The following is a 19,857-nucleotide window of genomic DNA, read 5'->3' as shown; positions in this document are numbered from 1 at the left end:
GGCAGAGTAAGGAAAAGAAAATTCTCCGCCCTTTTAGAGCTTATATGCTAATCAGTGGGAGTTGTGGAGACACAGACAATAAGCAAATTATATATATAAAATAAAGGTCCTGTTTATTAACATACATTTCATTTTCAAAATTGAGCTACCAACTGTTAAAGTGTGTCTACATTTTGGGGGGACACTATATATATGTAAGTATATGTATATGAAGATGTTAAGGGCAAAAGAGAAAAACAAAGCAGGGAAAGGGGTTGGGGAGGGTGGCTGTGTTGTGTCTGGGCAGGGCTCCCAGACTGAGTGAAGACCTGCAGGAAGTGAGGGAGAATGCCGTGTGCATATCCGAGTGGCAGATGTAGACGACTGGAAGCAGACGTGTGTCTGATGCGTTAGAGCCGGGGTCAGCAAACAGGCCTGCAGCCTTTCTTTGTAAATTTTTATTGGAGCACAGCCACTTGTCTATGGCTGTATTTGTTGAGTCATGGCAACAAAGACTGCAATGGCTCGCAAAGTAGAAAGTAAATATTGACCACCTGGCCCTTTACAGAAAAAGCTTGTCAGCCCCCAAGTTAGAAGATCCCAAAAAGATGTGTGGCTGGAGTGGAAAGAGTGAGGAACTGTACATGAGATGGAGGAGCTAGGTGGGTAGGGAGGGCCAGCAGCTCGCATTGGGCCTCGTGGGCCAGTGCTAGGACTTTGGCTCTGGTTCTGCATGAGGTCAGAAAACACTAGAGAATTTTGAGCAGGGAGTTGACACCATCTGACTTAGATTTTAGCAGAAATAATTGCTGTTGTGGTGATTGTACCAAGAGCTTATGTCTCATATGTTCCTTGGGACAATCTGCAGAGGAATAATTTTTGTACACATATTTGTACACATATTTATCCTTCATGTGGGTCTTTGGTTCAGCAATGAAATTTGACCCTACAGAGTCCCACTGATGACAACATTGAGGCTCTTGGGTGTGTAATTCACCCAAGGATGGTCCAGCCAGCCGTGGCCAAGCTCCTAACTACCACTTCTTCCCAGGAGTGTGCTGTGGACACATCTTGATGGGACCCGACATAGGTCTCCCATGCCATCTCTGAAGCTGGGCATGTTGGTGAGGCCACCTGCCACCCTCAAGGTACCCAGAATCTAACCTTATGTTGTGCAGCCACATGCTTTTCATAAAAGAGGCTGTCTTTACAGTGGTGGGCTTTCTCCTTTAAGACGGTTACTGGGGTGTTCTTGGCTCTTTGTGGGCTGTGTGTGAAGAAAAGGACCAAGTCCAGTCTTATGAGCCTTATGACTACCTGATGGAGGTGACTAAACCGTCATCTCAGAAACAAAATCTCGGCTTCTTAGTTCATTGAGTAGAGGGTGTAAGCATAGAATTTTGAAAGGATAGGAAAGTGCTTTTCTGAATGCCTGGCTACCTGAAAAATAGTTTACTTGTTTCTGCTATTCAGGGATTTCCATGGCCAACTGGAATTGTTTGACTTTATTTCAGAAGAACTTGCATGATAAAGCATGTTTAACCTAGAACAGCCATGGGCAAACTACGGCCCACAGGCCGAATCCGGCCCATTTGAAATGAATAAAACTAAAAAAAAAAAAAAAAAAAAAAAAAAAAAAAAAAAAAAAAAAAAGACCGTACCCTTTTATGTAATGATGTTTACTTTGAATTTATATTAGTTCACACAAACACTCCATCCATGCTTTTGTTCCGGCCTCCGGTCCAGTTTAAGAACCCATTGTGGTCCTCGAGTCAAAAAGTTTGCCCACCCCTGACCTAGAATGATCTGTTTTCCTTCTCCTCAATCCCCCTTTTGAATTTTGAGAGATCTGTAGCTGCTTAGCACATTTCACTGTCCTGGGTTTCTGGTGGGGCCTCTATTGCTGCTGTAATGAATGATCACAAATTTAATGGCTTGAAACACAAATTTATTATCTTATAATTCTGAGATGAAGGTCACAGTCCACAGTTAGTCTTAGCGGGATAAAACCAAGGTGTGGGCAAAGCCCTGTTCCTCTGGAGGCTCTAGGGGCTCATTTATTTCCTGGTGGTCCCTTCCTTCATCTTCAAAGACTTCTCTGACTTCTGCTTCCTTGTCACATCTTCTCCGACCTGACCTGACCCTCCTGTCGTTATCTTATTAAGATCTTTGTGATTCCTTTGAGCCCACCTGGGTGCTCCAGGGTAGTTAACCTCCCCATCTCAAACCCCTTAACTCACATCTGCAAAGTCCTCTTTGCCGTGAAAGGTAACATACATAGTCACAGGTTACAGGGACTAAGGATGTGGACATTGGGGGGGGGGGGGGGCCACATTATTTTTTCTTCCTCACTCTTCACATCTGATCTGATAATCTAATGTAATGCAGTTGTGAGGCTAGAGATGGCACAGGAGCCGACCAGAGAAGGCCTCAAATGCTAGAGTAAGAGCTTGGATTGAATTGAGGATAGTTGGGGAACCAACCAGTTAGATTAGATTCTACCTTCTAAACGTTTCTAGAACCTGTCCCCTGTTCTCTTCCACATTATCACAGCCCTAGTTTAGGCCACCTTCGAGTCTTACGAGAATTTCTTCAATTCTCTTTTCAGGTCTCAGAGTTTTGTACCTTTATTTTATCGCTAAACACAGATCTTTCTAAAATTATCTAGAAGTTAAATCTGACCACTCCTCTGCTTGGAGTCTTTCTAGTTTCCAGCTGTCTTCAATGCAATCCAAGCTCTTACTCCTAGCATTTGAGCCCTCCCTGGTTGGCTCCATGACCCCGCTAGCTTCATCCATTTTTCCAGTCACCTGATCTACAGACAGTTCCCCACCATGTCCCCCTCTGAGCCTTTGCTCAGGCTGTCCTCTCTGCTGGGGATGCCTTTCCCTCCTCTTGACTACCTGACAGATACCCACGTATCTTCCAGAACTCGACCTAAGCATCACCTCTAGGGAACCTTCTGACTGCCCCCCTCCCATGAGTGCTCCCCTCTGTGCACCTCTGCTCTTCCAATGGACTTTCACCTGCAAACTCCTCTGCATCCATTCCATCTTCTTCCCACCTAAACTGGGCTCTGGTTGTGGCTGAATTCCTCTGTCACCAGCAGACTGTGCGGGCTGGACCCACCACAACCCCTTTAAATGTTGGAGGAATGAAAGTGCTGTTGGGGCCCTCACACTCTTTAGGAGACTTGGTGCATTGAAGTTGCATGAACTTGGGTTAAAGTACAAACACTCCAAGAGCTGTCTGTTCATGGGCAAGTCATTGGAGTTCTGAGCCTCGATTTCCTCAGCTCTGCCTACCTCGTGGGATTCTGTGAAATAACGTGTGAGGGGTCTGGTGCAGTGCCTGGCTTACTGTAAGGGCTCAATTATGCATCACCCTTGCAGCCAAGAAGCAGAGGAAGCAAAGGTGTCCAGTCAGTGAGTAGGAGAATAGGAACAGGGAGGTAAGGGAGTAGGAGCAGAAACCTCTGAGACCCCAGTGTGCTGGCCACCTAGTATGTCCTGAGCAAAGTCAAGTTAGGCAGATGGGGTGGGATGGCAGATCCTGGGTGCCAGGCCAAGCCTCCCCTGACAGCTGGAATGGACCAGCCTCCAGTGACATCACAATCCTGAGTAGCCGCTGAGGCACTGCTGGAGGTGGACCCTCATTTCTCTCCACTGAGCTCTAGGATGTGGAAGCGAGAAAGGTGAGCAAGGAACGCAGATGGCAACGAGGAGCAGCTCAAGCCCCATGCCCACGGGCACGGCTCAGGGTGACCCTGGAGAGGCAGGAACACTGTCAGCTCCAGATACTGGCATTCGGGACAGTTCAGCCACTCAGCTGAAGACGAAGCCCAAGTATGTGCGCCGGGTCAAGGCGCTCATCATCGACCTGGGCTCGCAGTACTGTAAGTGTGGCTACGCAGGAGAGCCGAGGCCCACCTACTTCATCTCCTCCACAGTCGGCAAGTGCTGCTCCCAGATGGGCGACACCCGCAAGAATACCTATGTGGGCCATGAGCTGCTCAACATGGAGGCGCTGCTGAAGCTGGTTAACCCTCTAAAGTACGGCGTTGTGGTGGACTGGGACTGCGTCCAGAGCATCTGGGAGTACATCTTCTACACGGCCATGAGGATCCTCCCCGAGGAGCATGCCGTGCTGGTCTCCGACCCCCCGCTCAGCCCCAGCAGCAACCGGGAGAAGTATGCGGAGCTCTTGTTCGAGACCTTTGGCATCCCCGCCATGCATGTGACATCCCAGTCGCTGCTGTCCATCTACTCCTATGGCAGGACCACAGGAATGGTGGTGGAGAGCGGGCACGGCGTCTCGCACGTGGTCCCCATCTCAGAGGGCAACGTGCTGCCGGGCCTGGCAGGCCGCGCCGACTACGCCGGGGGCGACCTCACCAACTACCTGCTGCAGCTGCTCAACGAGGCGGGCCACAAGTTCACGGACGACCACCTGCACATCGTGGAGCACATCAAAAAGACGTGCTGCTACTCGGCCTTGCAGCCCGAGAAGGATGTCTGCCTGGCCCTGGAGGAGCTGCGCGTGGACTACGAGCTCCCCGATGGCAAGGTCATCACCATTGGCCATGAGCGCTTCCAGTGCGCCGAGATGCTCTTCAAGCCCACGCTGGTGGGCAGCAGCCTGCCCGGCCTCCCCGCGCTCACAGCCACTTGCCTGGGCCACTGCCAGGAGGCGGGCTTGAAGGAGGAGATGGCCGCCAACGTGCTGCTGTGTGGCGGCTGCACCATGCTGGAGGGCTTCCCTGAGCGCTTCCAGAGGGAGCTGAGCCTCCTGTGCCCCGGGGACAGCCCCACCGTGGCTGCGGCTCCTGAGAGGAAGAGCTCCGTGTGGACCGGCGGCTCCATCCTGGCCTCCCTGCAGGCCTTCCAGCAGCTCTGGGTCAGCAAGGAAGAGTTTGAGGAGCGGGGCAGTGCAGCCATCTACACCAAGTGCTGAGCGCGGCCCGCCAGGCCAGGCCTCGTGGGCAGGCGACCTGAGGCCACTCCATACATTTACAGAGTTTCACATAAACATTTAACACAACGGCTCTTGTCCAGTCTGGGTTTCTTGCTTTAGTCTGATAACAGGAGGTGATGGGGAGTTGGGTTTAGAGGTAGCAGCACCTTTTGCTCTGCTGTGTGGGGAGCAGCAGGGGTGGGAGGCCCCTCTCCTCATGAGGGTGACATCATCTCAGAGCCCCAAGTATGGCTTCCTGTTCCATTAGCTCCTCAGGGTTCAAAACCCAATTCAGCAGACACATGGCTTGCTCATCTGTCCAGGGACCACGTGGGACATGAAGGCTTGGATTAAGGGACTAGCTTGGGTGATGTAAAGTGGTGGGGGGACACTCATAAGCAGGTATTGGCTTCATCTCCTGTCACCTGCCCATAGCTGCATCCTTGCTTGATTGCCCCAGGCCCCCTCCCTGCCCTCCCCTCACTGCCTGCCCTCTTCAGAGGTGCAGCCCATAGGTGTGCATCTCCTGAGTGGGAGGGGCCATTTCTACCCGTCCGCCTTCCAACTTCAGCCAGAATTGCAGCTGTTTCTGCAGTGACTGAATCCAGATGTCAGAGGAACCAGAGGGTCCTTTGGAAATCACGTGGTTCTCTCCCTCCTGTAGAGGTGAGGAAACAGGACCGGGAGGATGGGGCCGTGGCAGTGGATGAGTCCAGGTCTCCTGACCCAGGGCGTAATTATTTCCAGAAGGGCAAACACAGTTACTTTAGCTTGGGCTGCTATTGAAAAAAAAATACCACAGACCAGGTGGCTTATAAACAGTAGAAATTTATTTCTTATAATTTTGGAGACTGGAAGTCCAAGATTAGGGTGCCAGAATGTCAGGGTTTTGGTGAAGGCCCTCTTCTGTGTTGCAGACTGCTGACATCTTGCTGTGTTCTCACATGGTGGAAGGGATGAGGGATATCTCTGGGGCCATTTCTGAGGGCTCTACTCTCATGATTTAATCATCCCCCAAAGGCCTCACCTAATACCATCACCTGGGCATTGGGTTTTCAACATATGAATTTGGGGGGAGGAAGTGGGAGACACACATTCAACCTATAGCAATGATTTCTTTTTTAAAATATATTTTTATTGATTTCAGAGAAGAAGGGAGAGGAAGAGACAGAAACATCAATGATGGGAAAGAATCATTGATCGGCTGTTTCCTGCATGTCCCCTACTGAGGATCGAGCACACAACCTGGGCATATGCCCGGACTGGGAATCAAACCGTGACCTCCTGGTTCATAGGTCTACGCTCAACCACTGGACCACACCAGTCAGGCTAGCAATGATTCTTAATGATTAGTCATCATTAAGCACTTACCAAGCATCTACTATGGCTGAGGCCCAGAGCTGGAGACCAAGAAATGACCAGAATGTGGCCCTCCCCTTGGGATCACTCAGACCCAGCCAGTAGGGATTCGGTGGACAGCACATTGGTAAGGAGACGAGGCCCGAGCTCAGTGTCCTTGGGGTGGGAAGGTGGAGGTGGTGTGTTGGGAAGCTGTAAAGGGAGAAGTGCTAGACGTGGTGGCCAGTTAGTGACTTTGGGGCAGAGAAAAAGTTTCCGAGTCTTGTGAGATTTCAGCTGATGACTATCTACCACCCTCACCTCCTGATGGAACCTGTGACCAGGGGCCCATCACCAGATGTCCATGGGAATCACACATTGGTGAGCTGTGTGACCTGATGGGCTACCAAATGTCTCTGAGCCACCTCTGACCTTAGACCTGCTTGGGGGCACTTTGAGGTGCCTCTGTCCTGGGCACGCATGTACAGTGTGATTGAAACTTCGTGGTCCATGCACAGAAGTCGGTATTTTGTGGAAGAGCCACACTCAAGGGGCCAAAGAGCCGCAATGTGGCTCGCGAGCTGCAGTTTGCTGACCACTGACCTAGCCCATTGCCCAGAATTGGGCTTCTAAACTGGAGTCTGAGATCCCCTGAGCTGGCAGGAACTTGGGCTCTTTCCAGTAGAGAGGGGTGCAGACTGGAGGCCTTCAGGCTGATGGTGCCAGTAGACACATCTTGTTTGGCCAGCACAGCATATAAGTTTTTTTCTTGAATGCAATTTTTTTCAGGGGGGCCTACATCCTTCAGGTTGCTAAAGTCTCTACTACCCCAATGTCTTCATATATACTTGGGGCTTCTGCCTCATTTGCTTAATTAGGCAGCATTCATTCTATTGGTTGCAACCTAAGAACCACTGAGCAGTACTAATCCTAAAAACCCGATGAGGTACAGACAGGGAAACAGAGGCTTATTGAGGGGAAAGGGATGTGCCCCAAATCACACAGGCAGAAAGTCAGAGCTGCAGGTGAACCCTCTTCCACACGCTGGGCTTGAAGAGGCGGTGCTGGCACAGGGTAGCTAGGGGAGCCTAGGAAGACCAGGCATGAACCTTGCCTGCGACCCTCTGTCCCGCCCCTAAACCTCGAGACATGCTCAGGCCCAGCTAACATTCCCCAGGTGGAACCTACCGTTCCTGCCTCCATTTCCCCTCCTTCCTTCCCGGCAGCTCCCAGTGTCTTTATGGGCATCAGATGTGGTCCAGGGCTGACTGCCACGTGAGGAGCATGTGACTTAAGCTAAGCCAATCAGAGCAGCCCATCTGTTGGCCACATGATTGGCTGGGGGTGAACATGTGACTTCAGTACACCGGTGCAGAGGGAATCCCAGGCTTTTTACTTGGAAGGTGGACGGAAGATTGGGGCGTGTGGCCTCTCACTGTTGCAACCACATTTGGTACCAGGACGGGAGCCAGCTGGAAGCTGACCCACCAAGGAGTGTAAAACTCAGCCGGTACCCTGACGACAGTGACGACAGGGACCTCGGAGTGAAACCGCGCTAGGGCGCCCTCTCCTGTCAGACCTTGTGTTTCCGCCGGTCCTCGCCTTCACCTTCATGGCTCACCAGGTAAGTGTGAGTCCGCTGCTTGCAGCTAAGCACTTTGTAACTGCGTCTGTTTCTTTCTCAACAATGGTATTCCGCCCGAGCAGTTTCCGATGCAGAGGGACCAGGCTTGGAGAGGCCTCTTAATTGAAATATTAAGGCCAACATTTCATTTATTTCCCAACAAGAAAGCTACTACACATGACGAATTTTTATCAAGGTATTAGAGAGTGTCAGATATCACACTAACGCTCAAGTACAGAAACCTAGCTAAGAGGTGGTCCTGTTCTCTTGTTTAGATATTTGTTCCGGAGGTTGGACTTGGAGCCTCTTAAGGGCAGGAGCTTTGATTTCCTTGTCTTAGCCTTTCTTCGTGCCCAGTGCAGACCCTGGCACAGGGTTGGATGCTTAGTGCATGCCAACTGAAACCACCGACTCCCAGTCTGTGAGGCAGAAGTCACAGTGTTTTCTCCCATCTATATGTACAAAAGCCTAATATGCAAAGTGTCCCCTCAGGAGTTTGATCGCTCGCTATGACGTGTGCTGACCACCAGGCGGCGTCTAGTATTACAGATGAGGAAACAGGTCTGGAGAGGTTAAGAATCTTGTCCATGTTCACCCACCTGGGAAACCAGTCTTGTGCTAAATCAGAGTTTTGTGATTCCAAAATGCCTCTTTTCCCTTGTTGTCTCTCTTTCTGAAAATTATCGATCTCTTTTACAAGAAAAAAAAAAGACGTAAAAAATGCTTTCAAGTCATGAATAACAAGTATGATGTAACTTCATAATCAGCCCGAGGTATGAAAGTTAAGAATGCCAGTGTTTTAGCAAAGGAGAGACTTATCTTGCGCCAGATTTCCAGACACATAAGTAAGCAAGTATTAGGGTGACCTTGTGGTGAAGTTCTACCATTTGGACGTGGCAGGAAGCCCGTTGTCCTCATTGCCTCTTTGGACAGCCTGATTTCTCTCCCCCAAGTGTTTATTTACCAAGTTTTCTCTAAGAGTTATCTGCATAAAGTGGGCTTAAGCAACTAATGAATTAGTTTAATCACAATACCAACTAGTAATGGTGTTCTATTTGATGAAAGGTGCTGCTTTTTTTTTATTTTAATATTCTACATTTTCTTGGAATGTAATGGTTCCTAACCAGTGGGAAGAGGGGAGTGTGGGGTATTGGTTATGCTGTGGCTAGTTCTTAATGGCTCGTGAGAGCCTGCTTTTAATATTCAGGAATCTTGCAAGCCAATTGTTAAACCATGTTGTAGCTTGACATTGGCCATGGTGGGAGTATTTACCCCCACAGAAACCAGCAAGAATTACAAATCATGTCCCCCTAACCCTGAAAATTTGTTTAAAGGGGGAACAGGGGAGATGGAGAAAAATGATGGGCAACAGAATCATCCAGGAGCTATTTCAAAACCCAACCCAACCCATGTGTACCTTCTCCCCAGAGGGAATCAGTAGACTGGGAAGCACCGAGGACTGCGATTGGTGAGTTCCCCAGGTGGTTCTTATAGACGCTGTAGTGAAGAAGCGGCTCAGAAGAGTGCTGGCGCATACTGAGCTCTGTGTGAGTGTTCAGAGTGAGCCAGAAGCCGCGGCATCGTGTGGGACAAGCCGCGGCATCGTGTGGGACAAGCCGCGGCACTGAGGCTAAGCGGCTGCTCCTTTGGGTCAGAATGTCTGTCACCGCCTATCTCAGCTCCACTCACCCTTCAAGGCGCCGTTGCAGGGCTTTGCCTTGACTGTCATTGTCCACCCCCGTTGGTGGGAAGGACGGAGACTGTGTCTTTCCCTCTTCCTGTTCCTGGGCAAGCTTGGACGCGGCGCTGAGCAGGTGCCCGGGGCAGGGATGCTGTGTTTGTTGTTGCTAGGCTTCTTGCTTTTATTTCCTGGTTCTTGCCTTTTTGTTGTTCTTTCTTCCCAGAACTCGGCAGGATCCCTGGTTCTTAACCCTTCAACCCTGGCTGCCAGTCAGACTCACCTGGGGAGCTTTAAAAAAATCCTGATGCCCAAGCTCACCCCCAATCAAATCAGAATGTCTGGAGGGGAGGGGGCGGGATGGGAGCACCAGTGATTCTGATAGGCCCCTCAGGTGAGACCCGCTGCTGGGGGAAGCCTCAGGGCCCTTCATCATGTTTCATTTTCACGGTCAGGAATGCCACACAGCCACTAGGCAGTGCTCAGGGTAGAACAGTGTTCTTTTCCCGAGGTAGAGCTCTAGAATCTGCCCATGTTCTGAGCCTTTAGCGTTCCAGAGGCCATGACACTGCTTCTGAAAGAAGGTCCAGCCCTCTGGGCTGCTTCTGCATGTGCACAAGTATGTAAAATAACAATTAGGAACCAAGTGAGTCACAGAAGAAGCAATAGAACTCTGCTTCATGAGTTCTGGGAAAGTTAGGCAAGAAAACGGTGCTTTAAGGATGCCTCTTGGGTAATTGCACAGATACTGAGCGTTATCTCCCTGGTTTCAGACAGGAAGTGTCCACAGAGAAAACCATGAGAACCAGAAATGGATCAACAAGATCTTGACTCCAGACCCACAGGCTTGCGAACACCCCTCCCACTTTTTTCTGGCCAAGTAAGTGGATATAGCAAGTCCCCTTTGCTCACTAAAAGAAAGGCAGCTTGGGACATTTCCGTGGCTCTAAGCACTTTCTATCTTCTTGAGGGGACCAGGCCTCTACCCTCACCTGGGGTGTGTGTGCATACAGACATACATACATGTACACACGCCACAGAGCCTGCAGTCTGCTTAGAGCAGTGGTCGGCAAACTGCGGCTCGCGAGCCACATGCGGTTCTTTGGCCCCTTGAGTGTGGATCTTCCACAAAATACCGACTTCTGCGCATGGGCCACGGAGTTTCAGTCGCACAGTACATGCGCGCCCGCACGTGGTATTTTGTGGAAGAGCCACACTCAAGGGGCCAAAGAGCCGCATGTGGCTCACGAGCCGCAGTTTGCCGACCACTGGCTTAGAGGAAAGCCTTTCTTTGTTAAGGGCATTCAAACAATGAAGGGCAAGGTTCTCTTCTTGGCCTTGTGGTTCTCAAATTTTGTTTTATGTTTGAATCACCTGGGGAGCTTTGAAAAATCCTAATAGCAAAGGACTTCTGGTTCTGCCAAGATGGAGAAGCCTTATTCTGTCAAGTCCTCCCTCTTACAACTAAAAACCCCTGGACGTTGGCAGAAATGCTCTGCTTGACCAAACTCCAGCCAGGCTCCTCTGAGCCCCTTCTCAGGGAGGCCTCAACCTTGACCCATAAAGACTTGAACAAACACTAACATAGTATCTAACAGCTCAAGGCTACATCCCTAGGATGACTCTGTCACCCCTTAAAGTGACTGCCTGAGAAACGCAAAGATGCCAAAGGAACTTACTGTTTGTTCCGGCCAGCACCTGAAGGAAGATGGGGTCCCTGTCGTCGTCCTCCCGCCGCCCCCCCCCCCCCCCCCCGCATCTGTGGGAGGGGAGGAGTGGTATTTTACTGGTTAAAACCTATCCTTACCACTTTAACTAGTATCCAGCTTTATCTTTGATAACACAACAGGTAAGCATGAGAAAACTCCAAAAAGTGAAAGATGTGCTCAGAGCAAGTTGTCATAACCTTTAGAAATTAATTATATTAACTGTATTTTTAAATTTTTTTGTAAGATTCCCAAGTGCCAGAGCATCAAGAACACAAAAAATAAGAAAATATAGTTAATATAATTGGCTCTGCAATGAATGGATTGGCCCTACCAAAACAAACACAGAATCTAAGGACACACAGAATAGGTTTTCATGGGGCTGAGGGAGGAGTTGTTCTCCCATCCCGCCCTCCCACTCCATGGAGGTAAGTCCATGCTCAGAGTCCCCCAGTGGGTAGTGTTGGGTGTCAGAGTCAAGCTGTGCCTCCATCCCCACCCAGCAGCAACGGGGCAGAGTAAGGGGATGAGAGATGGGGCTAATTGGCATTTCCTCCCTCTTCCTCACCTCTGGGGACAGTGGGGCTCAGTGGGGAGCTGATCTTCTACCCAATTGGAGGCAAGTAATTTGTGGATATCAACAATCTGATTTAAAGTTTATATGGAAAATTACAAGACCCAGAATAGCTAACACAACACTAAAGAAGTTGGAAGACTGACACTAAATGACTCAAAGACTTACTAGGAAACTATAATAAACAAGACAGTGTGATGTTGGGGAAAGACTATTCAGTAGAGAGAGCTCCAAGATAGACTCACACAAATGTAATCAATTGATGGTTGACAAAGGAGTAAAGGCAATTCAATAGAGAAAGGATAATCCTTTTAATAAATGGAGTTTGAACAATTGGAAATCCTTTTGCAAAAAATTAAACCCAGACACAGACTTTATCTTTCACTCATGAACTCAAAATGGATCATTGACCTAAATTTAGAATGCAAAACTATAAGACTTCTAGAACATAACATGGGAGAAAAATGAATCGATAACTTGGACTGAATTAAAATGAAAAACTTCTGCTCCGTGAAAGACACTATTAAGAGAATGAAAAGACAAGCCACAGAATGGGAAAAAATACTTGCAAAACACATCTGATAAAGGGTTTGTATCCAAAGAACTCTTAAACTCAACAATGATAAAACAAACACCAGTTTAAAAACAGGCAAAAGATCTGGACAAACATTTCACCCAAGAAGAATACAGATGGCAAATAAGCATGTAAAAAATGCTCCTCCTGCCCTAACCAGTTTGGCTCAGTGGATAGTGTCAGCCCGTGGACTGAAGGGCCCTGGGTTTGATTCTGGTCAAGAGCATGCACCTTGGTTGTGGGCTTGTCCCCAGTGGGAGCATGCGGGAGGCAGCCGATCGATGTTTCTCTCATTGATGTTTCTAACTCTCTATCCCTCTCTCTTCCTCTCTGTAAAATCAATAAAATATGTTTAAAAAAATGCTCATCCTGTATAAAAGATGCAAAATGGTACATCCACCCCGAAAGGGAATTTGGAAGGTTATTTTAATTTTACCAAGTTAAAATATTCTTACCATGTGAACCAATAATTACACACTTACGTATTTACACATTTGAATCGAAACTTAAAAACCTACACACGAATGTTTATAGCAATTCTGTTCATAAAACGGGAAGCAACTGAGATATTCTTAAAAAGGTAAATGGATAAATGGTGGTACGTCTGTACAATGGAACATTATTGACAAATAAAAACTATGGACTTGAGTTAATGTGTCAGCACCGGTTTATTAATAACAACAAAAGCGCCAAGCTAATGCAAGATGTCAGTATTAGGGGAAACATAATGGGCACAGGAGAAACGAATGAGAAGGACAGAGCTGTCTTCTCCCTGCAAGGACTGCTGAAGTGTTCCCAACAAGAGCAGACAAGGAAAGGTCATGGGCAGCGGGGGAACTGGAACAGGGAGTCTGGAAAATGATCTGGTCAAAATGTTTTGAAATGAGAAAAACAGAGGCCTCGGGTCGGGACGTGACCTGCCCATGTACATAGCTGGTGACTGGAGGAGCTGAGGCCGTTGGGAGATTTCCCAACATCTGGTCCTGCACCCTCGCCATACCATTGGAACTGCTAGTTCAGCTACGTGCGGTGGGGCACATCCAAAGCCCTTGCACTGTGTGCTCTTTAATCCTTTAAGACTCATTTAAAGAGGAACAGACTAGTCTGCAGATGCCAGTGACCTGGCAGGAGCACACTCCTTGCAGGAACAATGTTACTGTGCTCCCTCTGCAAAGATCAGGGATGCGTCATCTCCCGTAACAGCCAAGCCATATGGACATAGCTCTCTCTCCTGATACTTGGGGGGGAAAGTCCCCCCACATCAAACCCAGATCTTCAGAAGAGACGGCTGGTAATCTGGGAAGAGCTCCCTTTTGAGGCCCAGCTTTTCCATTAGCATTAGGAAGCCCAAGTGGTCTCACCAGCAGGTCTGACGGCCCTGATGAGCCTTCCCCCAACCAAGGCCCAATTTAGTAAAAGGCAAAGGCTTACAGCTAGATGAAGAACAAGCCAAGCTTCTTATTGAAGATGAGCAAAGCCGAAGGAAGGCTGTGGCAGAGAATGATAGTTGTCCAGCAAAACATTTCTCTTCCTTGATAGGATTTGTATGTGGACAGGTGGCGACTATACTTACCAGCCTCCCTTGTAGCTAAGTGTGGCCAACGATATGTGAATGGAAGTGCTGTGTGCAACTTCTGGATCACTTGCAATTTAAAGGAAGATATCTTTAAAGGGAGCAGCTCTGCCTTTCCTGTTCCCTTGAGCCGGAACATGGATGTTCCTGTGACCCAGCCTTGACCGTGCAGACAAGGAGAATGCCCTGGGTGATGGCAATACCATCAGTGGGAGGCAACCGGGTTCCTGAATGGCTGCACCAACCTGGACTTCGAGCCATGAGCGACAGAAACAAATCTCCATGGTCTTTAAATATTTTGGGGGGTCTTTTGGGTGTAGAAGCTTTCCTCTGACATAATGAGGAGAGCACAATAGGAAGTGGATGGTATTTTGAGCAAAACTAGAAGGACTATTATAGGGCAGAGCAGGTAAAGAGTCCCATTCTTTGGGAGAATGAGCTGTTCTCTATCCCTTTTCCTTTTCTGACAGTTTCCTAAGAGAGCAAGTCAGCTTTCTCATACAACCCTTATAATAATCCTCTGAACAGGGTTTTCTCCCATTTTACAGTTGAGAAAACAGACTGAGAATGGGGAAGTCATTTGCCCAAGTTCACACAGTTAATAAGTGATGAGACTCTGATCAGATCTCAGGTCTCTGAGACTCAGAGCCTGGATGCTTTGCTCTTTGGCACGCTGCCGCTCCCAATAGGCCATATGTTTCTGAGAATAAGTGTTTTCTATGCCCTGGTTGTTTTAATGTCTTAGGATCATAAACAGAAAGGCCGTGATGGTTTCCTACAAGTAGAGACTGGCAGGAGGCTATAACTTCAGGTTGTACCCAATTTATAAATGACCAGTGATCTGACAATTCATTTACATTCCTATTGTTTGGAACTCAGATCATGTTTTTCATAGAATCAATATGATTCATGGTGACACATGCCCAGGCTAACTCCCAGTCACCTCTGTAACTCTTAGCCTGATGTCTGGGTCTATGGAGGAAGGCAAGAGTCAGGGTAGAGATTGTGATTCTTGATCACCAGATACCCCTATGCTTCTAACCTGCCTTGCCTCCACAGTGTCACTTTCCCTACTTTTCAACCAAATCCTCCAACTCCTCAGTCTAGCTCATTTCACATAGGAATAAATAAATCAGTGTGATCGAGCTAATTTACACTAACATGATTGTTATCTAAGAAAAGCTATATGGCAAGCTAAGTCACTATGGTGGACTTAGAAAAATGTGCTTTCTATTTAGCACATTTTATTACAGTGCAATTGTAGTCTACAAGCATGGCCAGGGATATTTTATTGACCACATTCAACTATTTTTTTAATATATATATTTTTTATTGATTTCAGAGAGAAGGGAGAGGAAGAGAGAGATAGAAACATCAATGATGAAAGAGAATAATTGATTGGCTGCCTCCTTCATGCCCCGCTCCTGGGAATTGAGCCCCCAACCTGGGCTTATGCCCTAATGGGAAATCAAACCATGACCTCCTGGTTCATAGGTCAACGCTCAACCACTGAGCCATGCTGGTCAGGTTTGAGGAGCTAAATTTTAAATTTATTTAATTTTAATTACTTAAATTCAATTTTACATAGCCACATGTGACTAGCAGCTAGTGTTTTAAATAATGCAGCTCTAGAAGGAGGGTGGAATGGAGGCTGAATGAGCCCATCCACAGAAGCCAGAACACTGATTGAAATCCTTTCAAATAGCCGTGGCGGATAACCCTCATGGCCTCTGTTTCCTCACCTGTAAAATGAGGATAACCACTTCAAAGGATAATGTTACAATAAAGTGCTCGGAAACAGCTTATGGTTAGCAACAAACTCAGGTCTGTGAATACCAGGGGGGGCTTGGATGGATAAATATACTAGAAACTAGGGTCTGGTATAGTACTCTTGACAACTCACAGACTTTACAAAGTGTACCTTTCCAAGGAGAAAGCTACTGATATGTGCTTGGCAGAACTTGGCTTCTCTAGTCCAAACTTCTCTACTGAATTCCATATCCACATATCTATCTACTGCAGCGGTTCTCAACCTGTGGGTTGCAACCCCTTTGGCGGTCAAATGACCCTTTCACAGGGGTCGCCTAAGACCATCCTGCATATCAGATATTTACATTACAATTCATAACAGTAGCAACATTACAGTTATGAAGTAGCAACAAAAATAATTTTATGATTGGGTCACAACATGAGGAACTGTATTTAAAGGGCCAGAGGGTTGAGAATCACTGATCTACTGACTGGCTTCACCTGGATGCCCAACAGTCACCTCAGGTGCAACACATTTATCCATCCACCCATCGGTCCACCCATCAGTCCATCCATCAGTCCTAGTCTGTCCATTCATCCATCCATCCATCCCTCCACCCATTCATCCAACATTCACCTATATTTATTATATACTACCATATGCAAGGTAATGAGCTAGACACTTGGGGTATAGTGTTGAACAAAACAGATAATACCTCTCTATTAGAGCTTGAAGTTTAATAGGTAAGAGAGAAGTAACAGTGGAGTAAGTGGAAATACAGGTTGCAGTGAGACTTCCTTGGAGAAACACCAGACCTATGCCTGGAGAGCCCATACCATGTCAGAGAAGGCTTCTTGCTAGTCTACCTCACAGATGCCATCCAAACAAATCTGGTATTTTTGGTTCTAATAGTTAAAGTAGTTGCTTTTCTATCTCTTCAGATATGGATTTGTTTAGATCTTCTGAGCTCTGTAAATTATCATACATTATTTCTACAGTATGTAAAAGGATTTCTAAAAGGACACCAAAAATGCATGTTGGTCAAAAATTTAGACAAGTAGGTCTAAAATTTCAAAGTCTCATTAATCTCTTAAGATATTCTGAATAGCTCTCATATTTTGACTATTTACCATGAACCAGGCATTTAGCATGTTATCTCATGTAATCCCTAGAACATTTCTAGGAAATGGGTATTATTATTCTCATTTTTATGTGAAGAAATCAATCTCAAAAAGTCTAGGAAATGCCCAAGTTCAAACACTAAGTGGGTTCAAACCATAATCTTTTTCTACAATGTTTCTGCCCTTTGCTCACATTCCTTCTACATCTTTTTTGTTGTTAATCCTCATCCGAGGATATTTTTTCTATTGATTTTTAGAGAGAATAGAAGGGAAGAAGGAAGGAGGAGGGAGAGAGAAAGAGGAACATTGATGTGAGAGAGACACATCAATTGGTGGCCTTCCACACACTCCCCTACGAGAAATTGAACCTGTGGTCCTTCTAACCACTTAGAAACATTGGCCAGGGCCTTTCTATATCTTGAGAGAAGAAATGTCATCATTACCCCCAAAAGTGTTGGAAGTGAGACTTAAGAATAATTTATTTACTTTTGAATTTTGAACTGTATAAGTGTTTTATATTTTTTGAAAAATAAAATCAACAGGGAAAATAAAGCTAACCCTAAAATTGAAACTAATAATCTTAGCTCTATCAAATTGGTTACATAGCCACACAGAAAATAATTATTTCAAGTGATTTTGGAACATGTTCTTCTGGTATACATTCTTGGTGGGGTATATTCCAAGGGAAAAAAGAATTGCAAATAATTTCAGTCTTCACTCAGTAGTTTTATTATTAGGAGTAATAATTGCATTATAATTTTAAAAGTACTTTATATATTAAGATAGATTAAGAACATTAATGTTATTAAGATCCAAAATTTGCATTGTGAGAAAAATAGGATACACACACAAGTCAAAATTAACACTGTGTTAAGTTTGAATTATACATATTAATATGAACTCATGGTTTACTTTTCTTTCAAATATAAGAGAACATTTATTTAGAAAGTTACATAATCTATCTATATATAAAAGGCTAAAATGCAAAATGTCCCCTGGGGAGTTCGACCAGGAGACTGGGAGTTCGATTGCTCGCTATGATGTGCCCTGACCACCAGGGATGGTGCAGGATGAAGGAAGTCCCTGGCTGGCAGCCAGAAGGAAGGCCCAGATTGGCCCTGATCGCTGGCCAGGCCTAGGGACCCTACTCGTTCATGAATTTCATGCACCAGGCCTCTAGTGTTAACATAAAAACATTCAAACCTGTAAAGAATTTTTGTGAGTTTGAGCCAATCTGTCAATAATTGCCTGGGAAGCAGAACCTCAACGAATTGAGATAATGCTTCAGAGAATGGCGGGTTACATCTGTATTTATACATTGCAATCAAAGGAAGGGACGTAGGTGGGTTATATGAAATCCATTGGTGATAGACTAAAGAGGCAGGAGCAAGCAAAGTGGGGGTGGGGGGAACCCCTGGGATTGGATAAAAAGTAAAATGATAGACACATACTTAGGTGGGTGCAGGAACAATTAACATGATAACAATGAAGGAATTGGGGTATCTGTCCTGGCGCCCAGGCACATTAGGTTGTGCCCCAAGGGGTCCAGAAAAGGGGAAGTTACAAGTTACCCAGACATTTTAAGGGTATGTTATTATAGATGCAAAAAGACAGATAGGTTCAGTTAAGGCAAAGGTTGACCTTATCAGTGAAGAAACCAGCCTAGGATGTAACTGCCCACCAGAACTGCTTTTAGTTAAAGTTTCATTTCAGACCATCCTTTGTGGTCACTTTAGGTCTCTGAGTTTGCAAGACCGCCATGCAGGCCTCCCCTGAGCTTGTCAAGTTAGCACGTGGCCCCTTTCGTCCACAAAAGTTAGTAGAAGTGAGTCAGCTAGGCTAGTAGGCTCAGGAAACAAGTTACAGAGGCAAAAAGAGCCCTTGGAGCTTAGCAGAGAGAAAGGCAAAGGTAATGCCCTGGCGGGGAGGGGAGTGGGGAGAGGCGTGGTGTGTTCCTGAGAGGGAGAGCGCTAATTTATTATTTTTACTTTCTCTGTTTACTGAAAGGACTTAAAACCAACAATAATATTCCAGTAGCAGTGTTAACTGAGAATCTATCCCTTTGATAGTTTTGCTGCCAGTTCTGACAAAGTCTGGTTGTAGGGGTGGGAGGGGATTGGGTGCCCTGGGCCAAGACTGTTTTGGGGAAGGAAATAGTTCAGTGCTTAATTCAGCAGTGAGAAACTTTTAAGTTGTCAGGGGTGAGGCCTTCACCCTCCTCACAACATCTTTTGTAAAGGCTACATTGCTCACAAATGCTTTTATGTGCAAGTGGACTCTTTTGAGTGAACGCGCAGGTGGGGTGGTGTCCTGTGTCTGGGTTGACGCAAGGCAGAAACCTGGACTTGAGAACAGAGGAAATCCTGAGAATGTAAATCCCTGGGAATTAGCAAAAATTCCTGGAAGAACTTCATTTTCAAAGGCGATATGATTGGTAGGATCACAGCTGAAGTGACCAAGGGGGCAATGAGCAACTCAGTATCTGGGCTGTGGGAGGAATGACTAGCAAACAGCACTATTATTTAGGATAATAGTGTAGAAAGGATAGAATTAGAAAATACTACGGCCCAGAGAAAGATGGAAGGACCTGGAAGGCTCAGGGAGGCATGCAGGGCTCTGCTTAGCTGGAGGCTGTGAGGAGGGATTGTGGTTTCAGCCTCCGCTTTCAGGGCCTTCTCCGTGAGGGGGTCCTGGTACCCTGATGGGCAGGGCAGCTTCTCAGTTCTCAGCTGTCAGGGGCTGATACCCACACGCCCTGCAGATAACTCTGCTCTCAGGTGCATCTGTGAGTTGGGGATGCTAGTTCCATTTGCTACTTTCTGTGTCATATGGGGTTCCTGTTTCTGACCCTCTGTTTACCAATAGTTGAGAAAAATAGGCACATGAAATAGGCGAATTCCCTGTAGACATTAACCGATCTTCTTCTTCCTACTTTTCTAAATCAATTATGTTGACACACAGAGCCACCTGAGATGGGAACTCTCAGG

General features: G+C 46.8%; 1 protein-coding gene across 1 annotated transcript; it reads left to right on the top strand.

Annotated features, from left to right (window-relative positions):
• Window positions 1-3,636: 3,636 nt before the first annotated feature.
• ACTL7B (actin like 7B) lies at window positions 3,637-4,932 on the top strand (the record flags this gene model as incomplete). The annotated part of the gene is made up of 1 exon (XM_081104229.1): window positions 3,637-4,932. Exon 1 carries the CDS (start codon window positions 3,691-3,693, stop codon window positions 4,930-4,932), a length of 1,242 nt encoding a protein of 413 aa, XP_080960355.1. The 5' UTR covers window positions 3,637-3,690.
• Window positions 4,933-19,857: the final 14,925 nt, after the last annotated feature.

Source organism: Myotis nattereri (genome assembly GCF_964212035.1).
Source record: "Myotis nattereri genome assembly, chromosome: 12".
In the NCBI taxonomy this organism is placed as follows: Eukaryota; Metazoa; Chordata; class Mammalia; order Chiroptera; family Vespertilionidae; genus Myotis; species Myotis nattereri.
This window is presented reverse-complemented; position numbering and strand designations above follow the sequence as displayed.